This window comes from Argentina silus, assembly GCF_951799395.1.
Source record: "Argentina silus genome assembly, chromosome: 7".
Lineage (NCBI taxonomy): Eukaryota > Metazoa > Chordata > Actinopteri > Argentiniformes > Argentinidae > Argentina > Argentina silus.
The window spans coordinates 8,311,391-8,331,933 of NC_139661.1; the positions used below are offsets into that span (position 1 = coordinate 8,311,391).

General features: G+C 42.5%; 2 protein-coding genes across 4 annotated transcripts; one reads left to right on the forward strand and one right to left on the reverse strand.

Annotated features, from left to right (window-relative positions):
• Positions 1 to 6,789: 6,789 nt before the first annotated feature.
• Positions 6,790 to 11,639, reverse strand: asphd2 (aspartate beta-hydroxylase domain containing 2). Its single transcript, XM_083672784.1, has 4 exons — positions 11,202 to 11,639; positions 8,451 to 9,662; positions 8,088 to 8,201; positions 6,790 to 7,744 (listed from the first exon to the last, which is right to left on the reverse strand). The coding sequence occupies exons 2-4, from the start codon at positions 9,313 to 9,315 to the stop codon at positions 7,635 to 7,637; spliced, it is 1,089 nt and encodes a 362-aa protein (XP_083528910.1). The 5' UTR covers positions 9,316 to 9,662; positions 11,202 to 11,639; the 3' UTR covers positions 6,790 to 7,634.
• A 603-nt stretch (positions 11,640 to 12,242) lies between these two features.
• On the forward strand, positions 12,243 to 19,515 carry ggt5a (gamma-glutamyltransferase 5a). Of its 3 annotated transcripts, none has more exons than XM_083672775.1 (12): positions 12,243 to 12,582; positions 13,257 to 13,384; positions 13,494 to 13,589; positions 14,592 to 14,778; positions 14,946 to 15,106; positions 15,364 to 15,510; positions 15,741 to 15,871; positions 16,848 to 17,032; positions 17,268 to 17,359; positions 17,474 to 17,580; positions 17,803 to 17,913; positions 18,089 to 19,515. In XM_083672775.1, exons 1-12 carry the CDS (start codon positions 12,416 to 12,418, stop codon positions 18,233 to 18,235), a joined length of 1,659 nt encoding a protein of 552 aa, XP_083528901.1. In that variant the 5' UTR covers positions 12,243 to 12,415; the 3' UTR covers positions 18,236 to 19,515. The 3 variants fall into 3 exon arrangements, with proteins under 3 accessions (XP_083528901.1, XP_083528902.1, XP_083528903.1); XM_083672776.1 differs by having other exon boundaries at positions 15,741 to 15,868; XM_083672777.1 differs by having other exon boundaries at positions 17,803 to 17,864; positions 18,089 to 18,241.
• The last annotated feature ends 1,028 nt before the right edge of the window (positions 19,516 to 20,543 follow it).

Below are 20,543 nucleotides of genomic sequence, written 5' to 3' on the forward strand. Positions count from 1 at the left end.
GGTTAAAAATATGCATGTGCACAAGTGTTAAAATGACCATAAGGGTCTTTCTCTAGGAGAGGCAACGGTTTGGGGGAGTGGAAAGCTAAAGCAGGGTTGAGGCATACCCCTGTGGACAGGGGGACTGAGCTAGGGTGATTATGAGAGAGAGGTGAGCTGCTTAGCACCTAACGAGAGAGGAAATGACAATGATGGGAGTAATAACAACAGGAGAGAGGGGGGAGGGAAGAGATAGAAGAGGCAGAGAAAAGAAGAATGAAGATTTGAATGAATGATTTTTTTTTTTATTGCAAAAGCTGAAACCAAAAATGAAGAGAGAAGGTGACAATCCTTTCCCCCCACATTAAAGCACATATACACATTCTTACTTATCTACCTTTCTCAGAACTCCTCAGTAACTTCTACTTTATGGACTGGCAGATTTTATGGGCTTTATGGATAAGCTGACTCTTAACAGTCGAGCCATAACAATTACCTCTGACACACATGAGTCCTTTCTAGAGCAGCTAGGAGAGAGTTGTGGTTGGTAACACAACTGCCACTAATGTTAAAGATACTGTATGACAACTGCAAACTTCCCGACTCACATATTCATGCCCTCAATCGTTCATTAATAGGCTACAAATATCAAACCAGCAATAAACACAGATGTAAGGGGACCGGTAGGATCCTTAAAGATCTCACAAGGGTCCTAAGGATCCTGGCACTGAGTAGGATGCACATATCCAGACTGAGTGTCCTATCTGGTTTATAGCCTTCCTCCCTCACTTGTTCTTTCTCTCAGGTGGTGATTCATCTAGGAGAGGAGCACACTGAGCACTGTAGCTCTTCCTTAGGGTCGTGATGAACTAACTTACATCGGATAATAATATATGCCATTTAGCTGACGCTTTTATCCAAAGCAACTTACATTGCAGTGAGGGCATACATTTCAGTATATATGGTCCCAGCGGGAATCAAACCCACAACCTAAGCATTGTTAGCGCCATGCTCTACCAACTGAGCCACACAGGACCACAAGACCACAGATCTGACCACAATCCAGTCTGCATCTCACACACACACACACACACGCACACACAGGCACACACACACACACACACACACACACACACACACACACACACACACACACACACACACACACAGGCCACAAGCAGGCACACACATATGTAGGCATACATGCACCCACACACAAACACACATAGATTACCTGGATATTGCAAATGTATTGCAATTCATGGAGCCCTGGTGATTGCACCAATCTGATAAAGCAATTTTATTTAAATGATGGACACATTTGCATCGAGCCCTAAATGGAATTCACAATTACAACACCCCTTTTTAGATGTACTTCTTGGAAAATGTATTTATAAGCCAGAGATGAATATCTTTCATGCTCAGCTCACCAGGTCTCTCCATTTCCTACCACCTATTTCCCTGTCATCCCTCTATTCTCTGCTCTCTCCCCTCTCCTCCCCCTCCCATCCACCTCCATCTGCAGACTACGTCAAGGTCACACTGACCTGACAGACACACAGGGCCAAATGGACAGGGAGAACAGGGAGAACAGGGAGGGACAAACATGGAAGGAAAAAAAGAGGGAGGGAGAGCTTGGCATTCATTTTGGGACATGGTGTTATCATTTGTTAAAAGCAGGATGACGCGAGGGCTGCTTGATTGTTCCTGTATGTGTGCTTCTAGCATCACATGCTGTATGGGGATCTAATAGACCACGTGTTATTTATCTTCCTATCTCTCACCTCCTCTTCATCGCTGTCTCATAGGAGACCTGATTCATATTGAGTGTATGTTTTAATGGGCAGATGTTTCCTGAGTGACTCACAGATGATAAATAAAACAACAGAGAGACCAAACAACTGCCGCGATGGAGGGATTGCTGAGGGCTGACAGCTTTGACCACTACAGCTTCAATTTGCAAACAAGAAATACACAAGAACGAGAAACAAATGTCATTCTTCCCCTGAAACCTAAATTCAATGTTGACAGGATACTGTACCACACCTACCACAGGATATTCATTGAGAGCAACATAACCAGAGAATAGGGCATGCCTCCTTTCACAAAACCCATCACCATACCATACCATACAAGTCAGAGCATCAGTAAATTGGCAGTGTGAAGGTTTATGCTATTTGTATGCACAGTACATCGGTAAGTTACTGTGTTTCTAAAAGTTAGGGATATCTAAGAACACATGTTTAAGAAAGACCTGGGGACATTAACACAAGGAGAAAACCAAACTGCTCCACAGACTACTCTTCCTGTCATCACGACAAGACGCTTCAAAGTGACGACCTTCCAAGAGAGACAATATTGTCGTCATCGTCGTTGTCGTCATAGCCTGTTGAATAAGTTATGAATAGATGTACTGTAATAGCTTTGTTTTCAGTCTAATACAAATCGACATTTCAGGCTTTCTACTTCTGACAATCTACTCTGTCTCCCTCTTTCTCTGTCTCTCTCAGTACTGAAGGTTTCAAGAAGTGCCACAACCACACTGAATAGTCAAAGGAGGTTATATCATTCTGTGTTTTGGCTGTATTACTATACACTGAGAGTAATTGGAGATTGAATAGTATTGATTGAATTGATCACATGTCATTGACAAGGCACAGATGAGAAGAATGGTCCATCATCATCATCAATGCACTCCATCCAAAAGCGATGATTGTTTTCATGGATGACATGATGAAAAATGTTTTTCTGGTTCATGGTGACACTTTCATGGTTCATAAATAAAGCTGCTCCAATAAGACAACTCACTGAAGCACTCTGCAGTGCTCTTTCACAGACAAGGAAATCTATTATTAATGTTATTGATTTACTGGGCTCAGTGAGGCATGTTCAATGGCTAAGATAACACAACACTTTAGTAATGTGAACCTTAAAACAAATACAATCATTTTCATGCACTGTCAATTTCATAGAGACTACTATTCCTGTAACTGAGACCACTTGTCTGATAAATGCGTGGATGTATTACTTAATCTTCAAAACATAGGCTTACATTAGACTGATTAATTGTATGCATATGTGTGTATTATTTGTATCCTATGTGTCCTATGCCCTACAGTATGCACATTATTATTTAAATAAAATGTTGTCCTTATCCATCATTCTCCACAATATAATCTTTTTTGAGCATTGTAGGCCTATAGGCTACAGTAAAATCACTCCTCCAGTATTTCATCATACAGCCATGTCAGTAAAGGTGCAGATGAGAACTTGGAACGTATCCATTAAGACAGCAAGGACACTTTACATTTGTATACCTAATGTCAACGAGCCCAATGGAACTCATCAGTAAAACTAAGCATTAAAAACCTAAGTTTAGAATTTAGGTAGCCGAACAACTCCACAGCAATAACATATTGGAATTTTGATTCGTTGCCTGATGAATTCAATTCATATATTTGTGTTGTGGTTCACCATACTTTTGTGAACATGACCAATTAGCCTATAACTTATTTTCTAAATGAAAATGTTTCAAATTGCATGTGTAGCTACTGTTATCCGGGCCTTACCTGCCCATAGACCGATTTGAGAATTGGGCGCAAATTGAAATCGGATACAGAGGATGCCGCACTAGACCTTGCGGAGCGGCGTGAGGATTGGCTGGACAACGGGACCGGCGATGATGAAGCTGGGGATGGGATGCTGACATCCCCTCTCGCAGACAAACTAGCCCTTGTATGGTCCCTCGGTTCAAAGAAGGGCGCTGTGTCGTCGTTGCAATCAGAGAGGGACGGTGTTCTTGGGGCTAAGCGGGCAGAGTGAGGGTGGCTGTGGTGGTGTTCAGATGGTGGGTCGTCCCGGGTAGATTTTCGGTGATGTCGGTGTGTGTTTTTTGATGATTTGCATCGCTCCCTAACCCCTCTGCCCCCACTTTGTTGCTCAGGCAGGTCGTCCTGGGAGTGTGCAGCGGGGACGTGGCCGTGATGGGCTTGAGACCGGCTCTTACTGCCCCGGGTGCTGTTCCGGTTGTCGTGGAGCGAAGGGTGGCACAGGGGTCTCCGAGCACTAACGTCGCACTCAGCCGACCAGAATGACTCCTCTGCAGTATTGTTGCTCACGTGAATATCTGTAGGACGGTGGTGGTGGTGATGACTTCGGCGGGTTCCTGTCGCCCGTTCAGGGAGGTGTGTCGGTCTTCTGCTGGCCGATGAAGATTTCAGCAAGGAGGTCGTGGATTCTGATTTAGGAAAAGAGGAGCTCATGATTGCCTCGTATAGTGTCGTTTCAGTGGTTTGTCATTGCCGGTTTGAATGTGTAATTTTTTCACATTGTTGGTCTATCCATCATATCAATAACGCAATAGCTGCCTTCAGAAGCTGTCCATAAAAGTTGCATTTTACCACCTGATTGCTATGTGGCCGCGCCACTAGGTTGCGCGCAGACGCGAGTAGCTACCAAAATCATGGTGAAGGAGAGCATAATGTTCATGTCGCGTCACCCTCTCTCTAATGTTTACGACCTTGGCAGTTTGCACTTTGAATTTACATTGTGTGCCTAATAGGCCGTGGGTGGGATCAGCGAGACCATAAATAATGGGTGGGGGTGTCGTTGTACGAGTCGTTGTATTATTCCTTCTCGCGAAATACATTTCCTACAGTACGTCTCTTCCTACAGTACGTCCCCCAAGTATTTGAGCAGAATGAGAGTAAGTGTCTTTGCTTTGTGAGGGTGCTGTGTGGTGGCGGAATCGGGACAAGTAGCCAAAATGCGAGGTGGTGCGCGGTGACATACAGTAGGCGCCTGCTACTGTAGATTGCAGCGCATGACAAATATATGCAACGCTTATCAGAGCTGTTTATAGGCCTTGTGTCATAAACCTGAGATTCGATGATTTCATACTTTTCACTCACACTAACCACTACGTTATTCTCCCGTCAAAAGTAAGCTTCTTTAACAATATGTTCATGTCCTTGATACTGTATATTAGCTTCAAAACATGATGTTAGGGTTAGTAAAACTGTCCGTTTGGCTCTGACAAAGGTATATCTTCTCATATGAGATCATCCTCCGTTCGCAATGTAGCGATTACAATTCACAATTTATCACATTATGTGTGAGCTCATTAGTGATCAAAATAATTGACTAAAACACTTTCCAGAAAATGTAAATAATCTGATGATGGTTATTGTTTATGCGCGCTGTGAAATACGCGCTGACAAATGTAAACAAAATTGGATGTTTGCAAGTGCAAGATGCATATCCCATACTTCACAGCTCTTGTCACCACTTTGTGGTGGCTTTTGGCAACACTTCACACCGTGAACTTTCTGCAGCTGCAGAACTGAGAAGTACCCCGCTAAAGCGTCGGCTTGGACCTATTAAACCCCTACCTACTGTACACATTACTTTTACATGAAAAACAATGGCCTCTGCCAGGAGAAGTCTGAACCTGTATGGCACTGGAGGTAGTTGTCCTGGGTTGTTGCTTCAAGCCCCGCTCTGATTGCTCCTTTTTACTCACTACACAATGAATGCAATGGGATAATCAGTGTAATGAAATGGAATAGTAATGGTCTCTCAGGCCATTGTTTGAAGTGAGACGCATTTCAAATTGGGGTTTGTGTGTGGACTATAATCAATACAGAGTGTGTGTAGCTTTTTTTGTTTTTGTTTGTTTACCTCTGCCACTAGGCCTGGACTTTGATGGCATAGGACTCCTACAGTAATATGTTTACATCGTTATCTTCAGGATTGCTGGATCAACAACTCCAACTGCTCTCCCAAATCCCTGCAATAACTAAAAAAATCACTCAAACTCCATTCTGCTTACGCACGCACACACACACACACACACACACACACACACACACACACACACACATACACAGACACACACACACACACACACACCCCAGAGCAGAAGTGTATTCTAAATTAATAATGTTGAAGAGGAGTCCCCCCCCTTTCCCCATTGTGAATCACTTGACTAAGCAACACTGAACCCATGCTCCAGACATCTGAGCTGCCAGGCACAACATGGCCCATTTTCTCATTGCTGTGTGCAGATGGGCAAAATGATAAAAAGCAGCAAAAAAACTCACAGGTCTCAAGCAAGGCTCTGTAGTTTGTCATATAACATCTGATATGAGGGCCATTTGTGTTTCCTCTCAGGCATTTTACATTATCATTCATTGTTTCCTCTGCTCGGAAGGAGCAGATGTGTTGATGGGGCCTGAATCTCTGTTTTCATGTCTCTTGACAAGGGTTGGCTGCAGTCATCACTCAACCCTCTACTGCTCCAAGCAGCTTCAGATGAAACATGGCACACCTACGCCTCCTTCTGTCAGTAATACAAAACTGCAGAACAACTTCTCCACATTTGCAAGTGATTTCATATTCTTCTCTACCATTCCATTCTCTAATGTGCACTTGGTATGCACTTGAAAAGGCTACTTGAATTCGTTTTTTTCTTTTGTTATCATAAAGTTGCAACAAGACCATGAGTATTGGAGTAAAAGAGAGACGCACAAGCTGCATAGCAATTCAATGAGGTGGCATTGCAGCAAGCAGAAACAGTCTGGAACCCAGACACACACAACATAATGCTGATTATTGCCATACACACACTTTATATATTCAACTGCATTCAACAGCTTGTATTCGGCTACATGTATGGTCCTCTATAAATAAGGTTTCAACTATGTATTAATCAAGGGGCAAATTCATTCAGAATTCATTCAGAATTAAGATATTAATACACACAACATTATTATCATGCAAAAATGAGAGGCGGAATTCAAGACATAAAGTTGGCTAAATCAGATAATGGGCCATTTATTAAATGTACAGAAATACTGTTCAAAATTACCACGAGTATGCATCTATAAGGGAATAATATCACTGTGAATTTGATATGCAGCTGATAAATCACTAAATGATATAAAATGCCACTGAACAATTACTATCACTTGATAAAACATTTCAAATATCTACAAAATGAATGTATCAAAAGACAAATGTTGCAATCATTTCAGAATTCTAGAGAGAGGAATGAAATACATTACTGTGCCAGTAAATCAAGACCATACAATAGCTATGTAAGACTATAATATCTTAAAACCTCTCAGATATGTTTTGTATTCCAACCCTATTTACAGAAATACAAAGTTGATATCAAATACAACCATATTACAACCATTTATCAATTAGTAAATTTACCAAAGACAAACATGTCTCCTGTGTAGCAACAGCACAGGCTGTCTCAAGCAAATCAGTTGGTCTAAAAAACATTTTTCTATGTGCTTATCCAACCAGGTTTTTGTGAAAGTTGTTTTGATTTCTAAAGGAGAGCACAGTAAACTATCACACATAGGCAAGGATAATCATGAAGATAAAGGTTGGGTCTGTAAACATTCAAATGTAACATTTGACATTGTTTGGTCAAAGTCAGTAGCTGCTAAGGGAGAGTTACAGGGAGAAAGAAGATTAGAAGACAGTGAGTGTGGAATCTGGACTAGAGACCCAAGAGGCTGCCATCCCACTCCTACTGCTCTTTACTTTTCTCCACCAACTCTTTCTCCTATTCTGACACACATTCTCTGTCTCTCTTTTAGCACACTGTTTCTCTCCCACATCTCCTCTCACTCCCTCTTGTCTCAGCGTCCAGGGGTGAAAATGTAGTCCAGAGCCTGCCTCTCAGCAGCTGCCACATTCGGGTGCCAGAGGTCCACCATGAAGACCACCCTGGGGCCATCCTCTGCACCGCCTGAACATAACAACAAAACCACAGTGACAATGACACAGAGCCCCAAGGCTAACAACCTCTCTCCAGTACAGAACAGGTACTGTATTAGAACAAATATACTACTTTCTGATAATTTGGTAATCTTAAATTGTTATTAGACCAGTAAGCACTCTAAACTAAATTATGTAACCAACTTTGCTACACAACCAAATATCAAGATGGCCATTGTCAACAGAGGTTCCTGTCTTCCTCCAATTAATCCTCTATAACAGCTAAAAATAACACTTTATCAGAATTATCCCACATACTACCTAAGTAGAACACATTGAACCCTCCCAATGTCCTCCCGGTACACAGCTCTCACCCTCATGGAAGGCCCTGTGGAGGAAGGAGTCATCAAACAGCAGACAGCTCCCCTCAGACCAGCACTGCGGCTCCCCTCCAACCACCAGCTCACAGGCAGAGGGCACTCTAAGACCTGCAGGGAAAAGACAGCAAGTCAGTCTGCCTTGTATAGTGGAAAATATCACATGACACAAACACATTTGAATATACAGTACTTTTTCAGCTGTGTCCGTAAAGGAACCTTACAATAGCAAACGTCATCATTACTATTTCAAATGACTTCACAGAGGCACAGGTGATTTAACAAATAGAGGGCCAGGTGCATATGTGACAGCCCTATATTTAAAACCGTTGTAGCCCTCCAGGCAGCTCCTTCTCTTACCCAGATGGCAACGCAGTCTGACGTTGGTCGGGCCATAATGCTCAGTGATCAGAGCTCCGGGGGTTAGCACAGAGAAGCAGGCGTTTCCAAACACGTTGTTGGCAATAAAGGTGCGCAGCTGGCCCAGCACTCTCCAGGCTCGGGGGCACCTCCTGGCATTGAGGGCTAGCGGAGTGCCCTGGTTTACCAGGTAGAAGGTCCACCACTGCCCGTGAGGCGTGGTGTTGGCCTTCCAGCCCGGAGGGAGGGAGGAGCCCGTCCGTCCTGGGGGGTGGTGGTAGATATTCTCAAACTCAGCCAGCAGAACAGGGAAGCTCCGCTCCAGCAACTCCACATCATGTTTCTGTGCATCCCGGGAGAAGAAGGGTGCAGAGGGTAGGTCGGGGAGGAAAAACACCTCCGGTCTCTGGATTGTCGGCCGACTGGTGAGGTAACGGCCCTGGTCACGCACCCCTTTGTGCACCCTGCCCATGCCTGACCAAGTGTAGCGCTTGGCATAATCCTGCAGGCTGTGGTACAGCCTCTGGTTCAGACCCTCCCCAGTGTGGGAACAGCGAAAGCACTCTGAGGACTGGCAGTAGGCAAACCCGTTCTGCTCCTCCACCCCGGACACCTGCCTTCCTTTAGCCCTACCGCCCCCCTCTGAGCTGATCAAGGCCCCCCCACCCCCTCCCACACGACTGGGTTCTGTGCTGTACCCCCCACGCAAGGGGCTGGAGCTGTGCTCACGGCCCACCCTGTAACAGTACCACACGAAGAGCAGCAGCAGACACATGGCCGTGCCAAAGGCACTGGACTCACACTCCCTCATAGACTGCATCCCCCCTGCCACCATCTCCCTAACTCTCTCCAGTGACCACTCCATTCTAGCTCCCCTCTGAAGCACGGTGAGTATGAACTGAGAAACTGCTGTTGAAAAGGTCAATGACCAAAGCTCTCTTGATAGTGATTAAGAACGACTTTAAAAAAACCTCATCCACAGGGTGTCTGAAAGCTTAGTTTCAAGCAGCTCTTATCAGCCCCCCTACTGTATGTAGTCTGACTCTATCTGATATGACACACTCTGCCTCCAATTTTGACATTTCAGCACTCAGAGATGTGGGGAGGACTCCCCCTGCATGGTGGTGTCTGGCTGTGCGGTATTTGTGCTGTTTCTTCCCTTGTTCCTTTAGACAAATGCAGACAGACAACACATCTCAGGGCATCTGTTCTCTGCATCAGAAAGAGAGAGAGATAGAGAGGTAGAGAGAGAGAGAGAGAGAGAGAGAGAGAGAGAGAGAAAGAGAGAGAGACAAAAAAGAGATAATGGACATTAAGGCAAAGGCACTGGACAGCTAATCTAAGGTTTGGCTTTACCAAGTTAGCAAGCATCCAATGCAGAGGCAGCAAGCCCAGTTTCCCACATGACTTCTCCCGCTTGGTTCCATATCAAACCAGCACACTCCCACCCTTTGCACCACCCTCAGCTCCTGCAGAAACTCCACACACAGCCCTGGACAAACAGTGACTGCACCTCACACGGAAGAAGATACACATTTACTGATGGCATTTCAGTTTTCCACACACCTCCGCACTGTACAAGGCCATGAGTCATGAGCACATTGCTGCATTTAAACACCAAAATATCTATCTCTCCCTCTCCTTCTCTCTTGAGATAGCTCTCTCTCTCTTTCTCGCGCGCGCGCGCACACACACACACACACACACACACACACACACACACACACACACACACACACACACACACACACACACTTGCAAGCCTAAGATGACAATCACGAATATACAATTATGCAAACTAGATTTGACTGTGCTGACATCCACCCACATAAATAAGTCCTTATGATGTTATGGAATAGCCCTATTCTTTTAGACATGAAAAGTAAAACGGAGCCAAGACATGATGTGGGAACAACCATGAACATGAGCATAACAAAGAATAAGCAGCCGTCAATAAATGAACTGAGTGGGTTCCGACCACAATCACGACATGGGCGGGGAGCAATAGCTGTTACAAGATGCGATAAACATAAACATTCATATCACTCCTACAACCATCTCACCAAAAATGGTCCGGCAAACCCGCTTGAACAGCCATCTCCCGGTTGACAGTCCACCGAGACGCCCCCACACAACCTCGTCTCGCTCAACCACACAGTTCACTCGATGCTTGAGGAACGGTCGTTATCTAACAAATCCTACAGGGATGGCGAACCATCTCTCTCTCTCTCTCTCTCTCTCTCTCTCTCTCTCTCTCTCTCTCTCTCTCTCTCTCTCTCTCTCTCTCTCTCTCTCTCTCTCTCTCTCTCTCTCTCTCTCTCTCTCTCTCTCTCTCTCTCTCTCTCTCTCCCTCTCTCTCAATAATTCCTTGACACCTCCCTCCTACACTCTATTTCCCATTCCCAATAACCAAATTGGTCGTCCATCGTGATCGTGTCATGATCGCATACGACAAATGGAGATTCACTCTAACGATCTAGCTATATCCAATGCAATGCACTTGTAGCCAATGAAAACAAAGTAATATATATATATATATATATATATATATATATATATATATATATATATATATATATATATATATATATATATATATATAATATATAATATCGTTTTTAATACCATATTTATAATAATAATAATAATAATAACAGCAATCAACAACAACAATAATGAGCTAATAATAATAATAATCGTAATAACACTAATAATAATAACGCAAAATCATAATCATGTAGGCCTACTCACCTTTTTCATCGTAGATGGTAAATAAGCTACAGGTTTGCCATATTACAAAAATATTTTCAAAGGTTTCTTCCACCATTATGTGATATAAATCATATCACATCAGGAAAAATCTGTAGCCTAATACGAAACCGAATATCACTACAAGATCCATCATCTGTCAATCACACTAACCGGCGGTTAACCCAATGGATTAAACTAAACAAGCAGGCAAGGCTTTACTGTAGGCTACGTACAAAAGCACCGCAGTGCAACAGGAAGCAGAGAAGTCAAAATGTTGCACTATGATGACTATAGGGAGAAGAAACCAGACCGATACGACGCCAATGGAAGCCAATGTTTCGACTTCAATTAAATGCACTCTCGGAAGGCAATGCGACGGATATGTATAGGTTTATCTGTCCGTAAAAATAAAGTAACAACGACTCCAGTCATAGGGACAGATCAGCGCACCCTAAACGAATCGACCGCGTTTGTCAATAACTATGCCTACTACACACTACAGTTCCCAAAATGCACTTGTGATCTCATAGGCGCGTCCAATGTTACAGTGTTGCTCTGAATGTTATGAGACTACCATTAATTAATGATTCATCAGAGCGAAATATCGGGGCCCTGAAGTAGCCTAACCGAAAACCAAAGTAAAGGCAGTAATGTAGCCTACAATACGTACATCCAGCATAAAACACACAGGCCTGCATGAAAATAAAGATAGGCCTACATTTAAAGCCTATAGTATCCTATGCATATGACAATTTATTGGAATTAGAATAATTTATTGTTTGCAATTAAAACGTTAACACACTTCCAATGACTGTAAGCCTAGTAGACCTTGTATATTCAGATCTCTAGGTAGTATATAGGTAGTATATATACAAGTATTGTATAGACCTTAATTTCTAGGTGGATAAATCAAACTTGCAGTTGCGATAGCCGCGAGCCTAACCCCAACATTGTGCCAGGTGTAACATGTTCACTATTCTAATCCCTCTGTGCTATGTGTGCTCCGCCCACACAGAGTGTCGCTGAATAAATACCATTGCTGACATGACGTTCAACAACCTGGACCAGAGGGATTTACAACTCTTCACATCGCTACTTTCTCTTATAGATTGCCTATATGTACTAAATGGGTAGAGTTTGACTGTCCATCTATTAGGAGTTTGAATAGGGTCACAAACGTTTCGAAGACCGGTGCAATTAGATGAGTAGAAAAAATGGCCAGATCTAAAGCAAGGATATACATGTGTTTAACTGTAACATTACTGATCGTAATTGCGATTATTGTCTGCATAGCAGTATTCGCCAAGCGAGAGTGTCCTGAAGGGGTCTTTAAAAGAGCAGCGGTCGCTGCAGACTCTGAAACATGCTCTAAGGTTGGACGGTAAGTGCGTGATAACTTTTTTTGTGTTTCGTTTTTCAAAAGCTAGTTTACAACAACAAGTTTATTTGTTGTTGCACAAACAGCGTCAAATTATATGATCTATGATCTATTCTTAAATAGGCCTCGGAATGGTCTTTGTTTGAACAAACAGTCTAAATTAACTTTCCAAAGAGAAGTGAATGTGTGTGTGTGTGTGTGTGTGTGTGTGTGTGTGAGAGAGAGAGAGAGAGAGAGAGAGAGAGAGAGAGAGAGAGAGAGAGAGAGAGAGAGAGAGAAAGTGTGTGCGTGCGTGCGCGCGCGCAATGTTTGGTGCGATCGTCGAATAAATGGTGAATATATTTAGCTTTATTCTTATTCTTATTATTATATAAATTGATGAAATTATTATTGTGGTGATATTTGAATACATACAGGCGAGGCAGCTATTGTGGTTTAGATCGATAAGATAACTCCATCCATGTAACAAATATTATGTATGTAGTGCAATAGGCTATTGTTACTCTTCATCTGAGAGGTTAGGCTACTAAAATACATGGACCATTGATATATTTACAACATAATTTGAAATTAATTATAATGGTGCTGTCAGTGCAAATGCAACTTCTTATTGCAACAGAGTCAAAGCCGAGATAGAAGTAGCCTACTACTAGTGAACGCTGTAAACTCCTATCCAGAGACATTCTGCAGAGAGGAGGGTCAGCAGTAGATGGCGCCATTGCTGCGTTACTATGCACATCTATCGTCAATCCACAGAGTATGGGCATTGGCGGGGGGTCCATATTCACGGTGATGGGAAGCAATGGTAAGGAACTAATTTCAAACCACTACTAAAGATATCATAATTACATTGATGGTTGAAAAATCACACATGGGAAAGAAACAGCTGCCATGCTTATTCCTTCATTTCAAAGGTAAGGTCACAATCATCAATGCAAGAGAGACTGTCCCTCTGGAGTTTAAACATGACCTACTCAGTGGATGTACAGAGGTCTTCAAACAGATACCAGGTACAGTATGTGTCATCAAAATAACGCACACACACACACACACACACACACACACACACACACACACACACACACACACACACACACACACACACACACACACACACACTTCTCTGTGAGCTGTCTTGCTTTTCTAGCTCTCTCGCTCCTTTTGGGATCACAGTAGAAAATCAGTTATCAGTAATCCTGTGGAATGCACTTGCCGATTATGGGTGTTTGTAAGCCCACATAACTGTTTAGGCAATGATTTTAATTCCTTGGTGCTGGGTCCTTATTGAACAAGGACATTCAATGCCACTACAAAACAGTTTAAACTTTATTAAGGTACCATTTCTCTGTGGATCGCTACTCATTTAGTACATGGGGAGTACTAAATGAGCCTTTTTCTTTGGTCTGTTTTGTCTATTGTTATGTCTAAAACATGTGACATTAATCCTTCCTTCTAACTGGCTCTGCAGGACTGCTTATATCAGCCCCTCTGGTACTCCTCTCCCTGTGAAAGGGAGATGATTTTGCTGCTTCCCTTTTGTCTTCTCCCCTTTTAGATCCCATCTGATTCTATAGGCCTACACACTAAACTGAACAAATAGGACCCCGTCAGCGTTCAAACAGGAACTTGCCATGTGTTCTGAGCCAAGACCACACACAGGGAACATCCAGTCCCAAGTTGGCTTTGTGTATAACACCATTAATCATGTTGTCATACATTATTTATTTAATACAGAAGATGGTAAACTTCCACAATGATTATAAATATTACAATACTGATCATATTAGACTGCAAAGAAAAATCTCCTAAAGAAATCAACTCACGAAAGTCTGGTACAAATCCAACTTACTGTGAGAACATTATGATTAATGGTCAAACATGATATTTCAATGGTAGACATGTACAGACATGTACCAACTGTTTTATTAAAGAGGTACACAGCCTTAGGCAGTGTGAGATTGATAGAGAGAGAACATAGTTTAAGAGTCTGCTGCCCCTCACTCCTGTTTCAGGAAGCCAATGGATTGGCGTCCCTGGTGAGATTCGTGGGTACGAACAGGCTCACAGACTCTTTGGGAAACTACCCTGGGCCAGCCTCTTTCAGCCAACTATCAAACTGGCCAGAGAGGGCATCCCTATTGCTGAGATCTTGGGCCGCTTTGTCCAGATTGTCGACAGAAATGAGACCCAAACATTACGGTAAAAACAATACTGACCCCTGAGCTTTTAAGAATCTGACTCATTTGGCCGACTCAACAATGAAATAGTAGCCGGATGACAGGAAACAATGGATGTATACTAGTTTGAAAAGTATTAACAAGAGCATATAGCAATTCCCCATACTGTCCTTGTTTACCTGTCCCCAGTCAGTTGTTTTCAGATAAGGATGGAAACATGCTGAAAGTTGGAGATACTGTGAAGTTTGAGAAGCTTGCTGACACTTTGGAGGCTATTGCCAAACATGGGGCAGATGCTTTTTACACTGGAAAAATAGCAGAAGATTTAATTCGGGACATACGCGATGCAGGTACAGTAGATATGAGAAGCTATACTTGATATTCACTTGTCTCCTCCATTTTGTCAGTTCTGTACAGCAAATGTCTCTCATTACAAGTAGACCAATCCATTCAGTCCCTAATGCATTCACATTGATCACACCCAAACATGTGCCTGTGTATGTGTATGCATTCTGAGAGCATATTAGCTGATCAATTCATAAAACATTTTTTAGAGCTTGAACACATTTTGTTTTTACACGTGTGTCTGTTGGTAACTGTCTTGTAGGTGGAACACTTGCCATGGAGGACTTGAACTCATTTAAAGTCACAGTAACAGATGCGTGGACCATCCCCTTAGGAGAGTACCAGATGCACTTCCCTCCACCCCCAGCAGGAGGTGCTATCCTCAGTTTCATCCTTAACACCATGAAAGGTTGGGAATAATAAATTAATGACACTAATATTGAATGTATTAGCACGGATCTCCATGTATATGAGACATGGCATATCTTCTTATGAAACTATACTCTTTGACTGACATGATTGCATGTTGGATATTGATATTGGGTGGAATATCATCGGTTTTATGATCCTGAAGATTAAAAGCATCCTAGAGGTCCACCTGGAGGCCATATTACATCCTTCTAATGTCATTGTCTGCAGGATACAGCCTGAATGCAGCCTCCCTGATCAGTGAGCAAAAGACTCTCACCTACCATCGCTACATTGAAGCTTGTAAGTTTGCCAATGGACTGAAGAAGTACATCCGTGATCCACAATTCAGCTCAGGAGGAGTAAGTTCCACAACACTCCATTCCAGTCACATATAAAGGAAATCATGAGGGAACCTATCACATTATACAGTATCGGTCAAGGCCAATGCACTTAGTAAAACTTTAATGATTGAAGTGCTGTTTTATCTCAACAGGGAAGTCTCAGGGTCATGTTGAGCCACATAGGAGCCATTAAAGCTACCAGCTTAGCTCTGCTCTTTTCTAAAATCATGAATTACTGTACATTTTGGTATAGATATAAAAAAAATACCTGTCATAGTCAATATCAAGTTTTTTTGAGGGTCATTTAGTGCAGCTGGTGTCATAGGCAAGTTATTGGCCTCTGTGGGCTGAAATTGCAATGTGGAACAAGTGTCGTTAATCTTCCTAGACTTCAGGCAGGTTTTAATTCCCCCTCCTTCCACAGGAACACCAAGTATTGTTTTGTTGTTTGGGGGCCTGTGGTGAAGGGCATTAACAGTGACCTGGAGCCAGCACTGAGTCTGAGCTACAGCTTTATTGAGCTTTCTCCATTATCCTCAGCTGTCGCCAGCCAGGAGCAGCAATGCATTAATACTGTCTTATATCCTGTGGCAGAATCAATTATGCTACTATGAGCAGGCAGATATTGCTGGGTTTCTCTCATTGATTGTTCACAAGATTTGCTCTCCATACATACACCAGTGGAGGCTGGTGAATGTAGAAATGTGGGGCTCATTGTAATGCATGGAATGGAATGAAGAATGTTATCACGTTATCATGTGTTTGATACCAATCACCTCCACCAGCCTCCCCTGACATACACACATGCTTTTCAAATCAACCACACACAGAGGTGGCTCTAGAGATATTTATATCAGCAACCCCTACGTTTTCCGATATACTGTAAAAACATATCATTCAACTCAAAGCTTCTACAACTCCAAAGCATGACAGTTGTAACATGTGTTAAATGAAAATGGAGATAACCCTTATCAAGGTCCCTTCTTTTGGTCAGAGGGCCCTGAAGTTCATTGAGCAGGAGTTTGCTGACTACATCAGGACCATGATCAGCAGTGATAGGAGCCACGAAGCCCAGCATTATAATGTCACACCACATCTGGACAGCATGGGCACCACACATGTGTCTGTGTTGGCTGAAGATGGAACTGCTGTGTCTGTCACTAGCACTATCAATCACATGTGAGTAGTACACCTCACTGTTATTACCATCACTCTCACCCTCCTGTATAATAATGTATGTATTTCTATGTATAATATCTGCCTATGTATTTCTATGTATAATATCTGCCATTGACAGATGTAAACTGTAACCCTTGGCACAATTCATAATATGAAATAGTTATTTGCAAGGTCTTCATTTTTTCGGGTTACTCCTTTTGCGTACAGCATGTAAAATATATTTCCCTTCACACAGCTTTGGGTCCAGGGTGTTCTCCCCAAACACTGGTGTCATCCTCAATAACGAGTTGTCGGACTTCTGTGGGAAGGCAGACCACATTGTCGCTGGTAAAGCTAACATGATCAAAACATATATTGTATCTCCTAATCCTGAGTATTTGTGAGATACTCTCTTCTTAGAGAATGTTGTTCCTTTCTGCTGCCAATCATTTTGATCTATAGGTGAGCAGCCTCCCTCCTCCATGTCCCCTGTTGTGTTGCAGTCCAAGTATAAGACTCTGGTGATTGGCGCTTCGGGTGGTAGCATGATCACTACTGGGGTGGCCTTGGTAAGTCCATGGTTACATAACATGTTATAGATAAGACATTCAGCCTTCAAATACCGCTGAGCCACACAGTACCAAATATAATCCTCACCAACTGTACATATTCCACCGGATGTTCTAAATCACATCGTGTCCCAAACACACTATTATTAGAATATTATACTATCTACAGTATAAACTCCCCATCGTCCTCCTTATGGTTTTATTTCTCTGTCACTTTGCTAGACCCTGATGAACCACCTGTGGTTTGGGAAGAGTCTCGAGGAGGCTATTGCTGCCCCAGTTGTGTATGTGAACCCCAAGAATGTAGTGAACTTTGAACCTGCCTTTGACAAGGTATCAACACCACATACTGTATCATGAATACTATGCAGGGAATCTGCAGAAAACATCAACAATAAAGTAGAATTGAGTTAAGAATGAAGAATATTGTTTGCCTATCATAGATCTAAGTGGTGAATATGTTTAGCTTTTTAAATAGTTTCACTGAGATGTGCTTTCCATCCCTAAGGCTGTCGTGGAGGCTCTGAAGTCTCTAGGACACACAGTGGAAGTACCAAAGTATTTCTACAACGTGGTCAATGCTGTGGAGAAGGAGGGAGGTTGCATCTGTGCTGTATCAGATGCCAGAAAGATGGGGAAAGCAGCAGGATACTGACCTGCAGGGAATGGGTTTCTGACACTGGTCATAGACAGTCTTTCAACAGAATGTACTTTTTCATATACATTTTCTTTTATGAACTCCAAGTTGTGCCTTTCCTGGACTGTATGTTTCACATCCCTGACTTGATGAAATTAGCAAATAGGGTACAGAGCATCTATTTTCTGTACACTGAGTTACAAGTATGTGCCCAATGCTAGGTACTGTATGTCCTGTGTCTTCTTGTATAAGTTATTGAGGCATTACATATTCCAGAACTATAACTTATGTACTTCACTGAGTCTATGTACTGTTTATGGAGGGAGTTTTTGAATACCTGTACTGTTCATATATGTTGATTGTATCTTATTTTTTTAACATTTGGCATTATACCTTTGAAGTAAACCATGCTAAATTCATTCAAATGGATTCCTCCTTCAGTATGTTACTATAGTACCTGTGGTATGAGGCGGTCTAGTGTATTTTGCACTTTTTCTCCATGTACTTAATGTCTTACCTCTTGACTCTTAGGCCCATGGGCACCCTCTGGGCTAATGAAAGAGTTGCATAATTTATTTATAAGCTGTGAGACCTTATTATTCAATGTGTGAGGCTCATGAATACATTTATTAAGATTCATAAATATTTGCTCCAATTGATGCAAACCACCATCGGATATCAGTGTCTTATTTGTCATGCAAGAATGTTATAACATAAGACAAATGTTGTGTAAACCCTAACCCTAACTGATAGTAACTATCAAGTGGAATAAAGCACCCTAAAAGTCTGTTGAAGCCTCTAGCCGAAGGGTCTAAGGATCGACCTGGTCCACTACCTGCTTGGATGTGCAGAGATAAGAGCTGTGTGGTCTAAGGCAGCTCCAAATGTGGAACAACTGAAAGCTGTTGCATTGCTATGGGACAATAAAGTGAACGTTTGAAATATGATATCCCCATAGGGAATCAGTTTGTCGGTTGCCCATATTTTATATCCCGAGCTCATCCCTGTTGAAATCTTCTGGGTATTTCTGCAACTCTATAGCAAATTGTATTAGGAGCTGTCTGCCTGCTTAGCTTTTTGCGGTGTTTAATGTTTTTGTGGTGCAGCATACAGTAGCTGAAGCAAGATAATTGACTCATCACCGATACTAAGCTCTTTCCCGGATCAAGGTTTCTGAAAAATGAGAGTATTTGTTGGTGTGGTCTTTTGAGTTTCTGATTGGAGCAAATACAGTACTGTGATATGAAATGGTTTTACTTCAATCTGAATTCTCTCTAATAAATGTTTTGTTATGATAATTATTGCTGTGTCATTTAATGTAAGTAGTTATAGAAATATTTTTAAATTGATGGCATTCCTGTAAGATTTAAGTATATTCTGTAGCCATGAGCCCTCTGTGGCAACGGTACAAAATACATCATCACAAATGATCCCCCTTGCAGAGACAGGCTTAATTCTGACTGTGATCTATTTTACTCAAGCAAACATCAATGCTCTAGCAGAGGAGCAGGATGGGGCCCAAATTCTTGATATTTGGAACGAGTACTTGCTATCCACTGGACATATGGAGGGGTCTATCCACTCTGAGGGGATACAGCAACCAAGGCATACCAAAAAAGCCGTTGAATAGCTGTGATGCCTGTAGATAATGTGTAGCAAATAGAGTTGAATAAATTGAACTTTCACGTACATTACCTTATATCGCCATGTTATTAAAGTTGGGGAAAACCTAAATCATTTGAAGAAGTTAAAGACAGCATTCCTAAGGACTTTTATGGTGTGTATCTCTTAGTTTAGTATTTGCGCCCTGGGGGGTGTGACAGTCATGCTGTGCCATGACCTTATAGGAGCCACCTGGTGGAAATGCCACATTACCATCTCTGGCAGGGGGAACAAAAGGCTGTGGAGGACCAGGGACAGGGCCTCATGTGACTGCCACCCTGCCTCGCCCTGGCACATGATGGCAGCTCAGGCTTTCTGCTAATGGGGTGCAACAACGCAGATGATCCGCTGGCACAGGCACACAGTCCCCCAACTCAAAACAGACCCAACCTCACCTCTCAAGTATAAAACTGGTCTGTTTACCGGCACATCTACACATCCGCCTCCTGTTTGTGCCAACGAGCAGCTGCAAAGAGGTCAAAACCACCCACAAAGACATATAAACAACACCTGTGGGTTATTAAGTAGTAATACTGCTATATTACATCTCATCCATCTTCTCTTAATAGCCCCAACATAAACATACATAAACACACCCAACCAACTGATCATGACTGACAAACTCAAATACATAAACAGGCTCTAGTGGCCCTAATGCTCCTCT

Excerpts from the sequence above, each read along its gene's own strand:
- asphd2 (XM_083672784.1), bottom strand. The coding sequence starts at position 9,315 with ATGGAGTGGTCACTGGAGAGAGTTAGGGAGATGGTGGCAGGGGGGATG. Across the intron at positions 8,202-8,450 it reads CAGACTGCGTTGCCATCTGG|GTCTTAGAGTGCCCTCTGCC; the intron begins GTAAGAGAAGGA and ends TTTTCCCTGCAG. Across the intron at positions 7,745-8,087 it reads CCACAGGGCCTTCCATGAGG|GCGGTGCAGAGGATGGCCCC; the intron begins GTGAGAGCTGTG and ends TGTTATGTTCAG.
- ggt5a (XM_083672775.1), top strand. The coding sequence starts at position 12,416 with ATGGCCAGATCTAAAGCAAGGATATACATGTGTTTAACTGTAACATTA. Across the intron at positions 15,872-16,847 it reads CACAATTCAGCTCAGGAGGA|AGGGCCCTGAAGTTCATTGA; the intron begins GTAAGTTCCACA and ends TCTTTTGGTCAG. Across the intron at positions 17,360-17,473 it reads GGCAGACCACATTGTCGCTG|GTGAGCAGCCTCCCTCCTCC; the intron begins GTAAAGCTAACA and ends TTTGATCTATAG.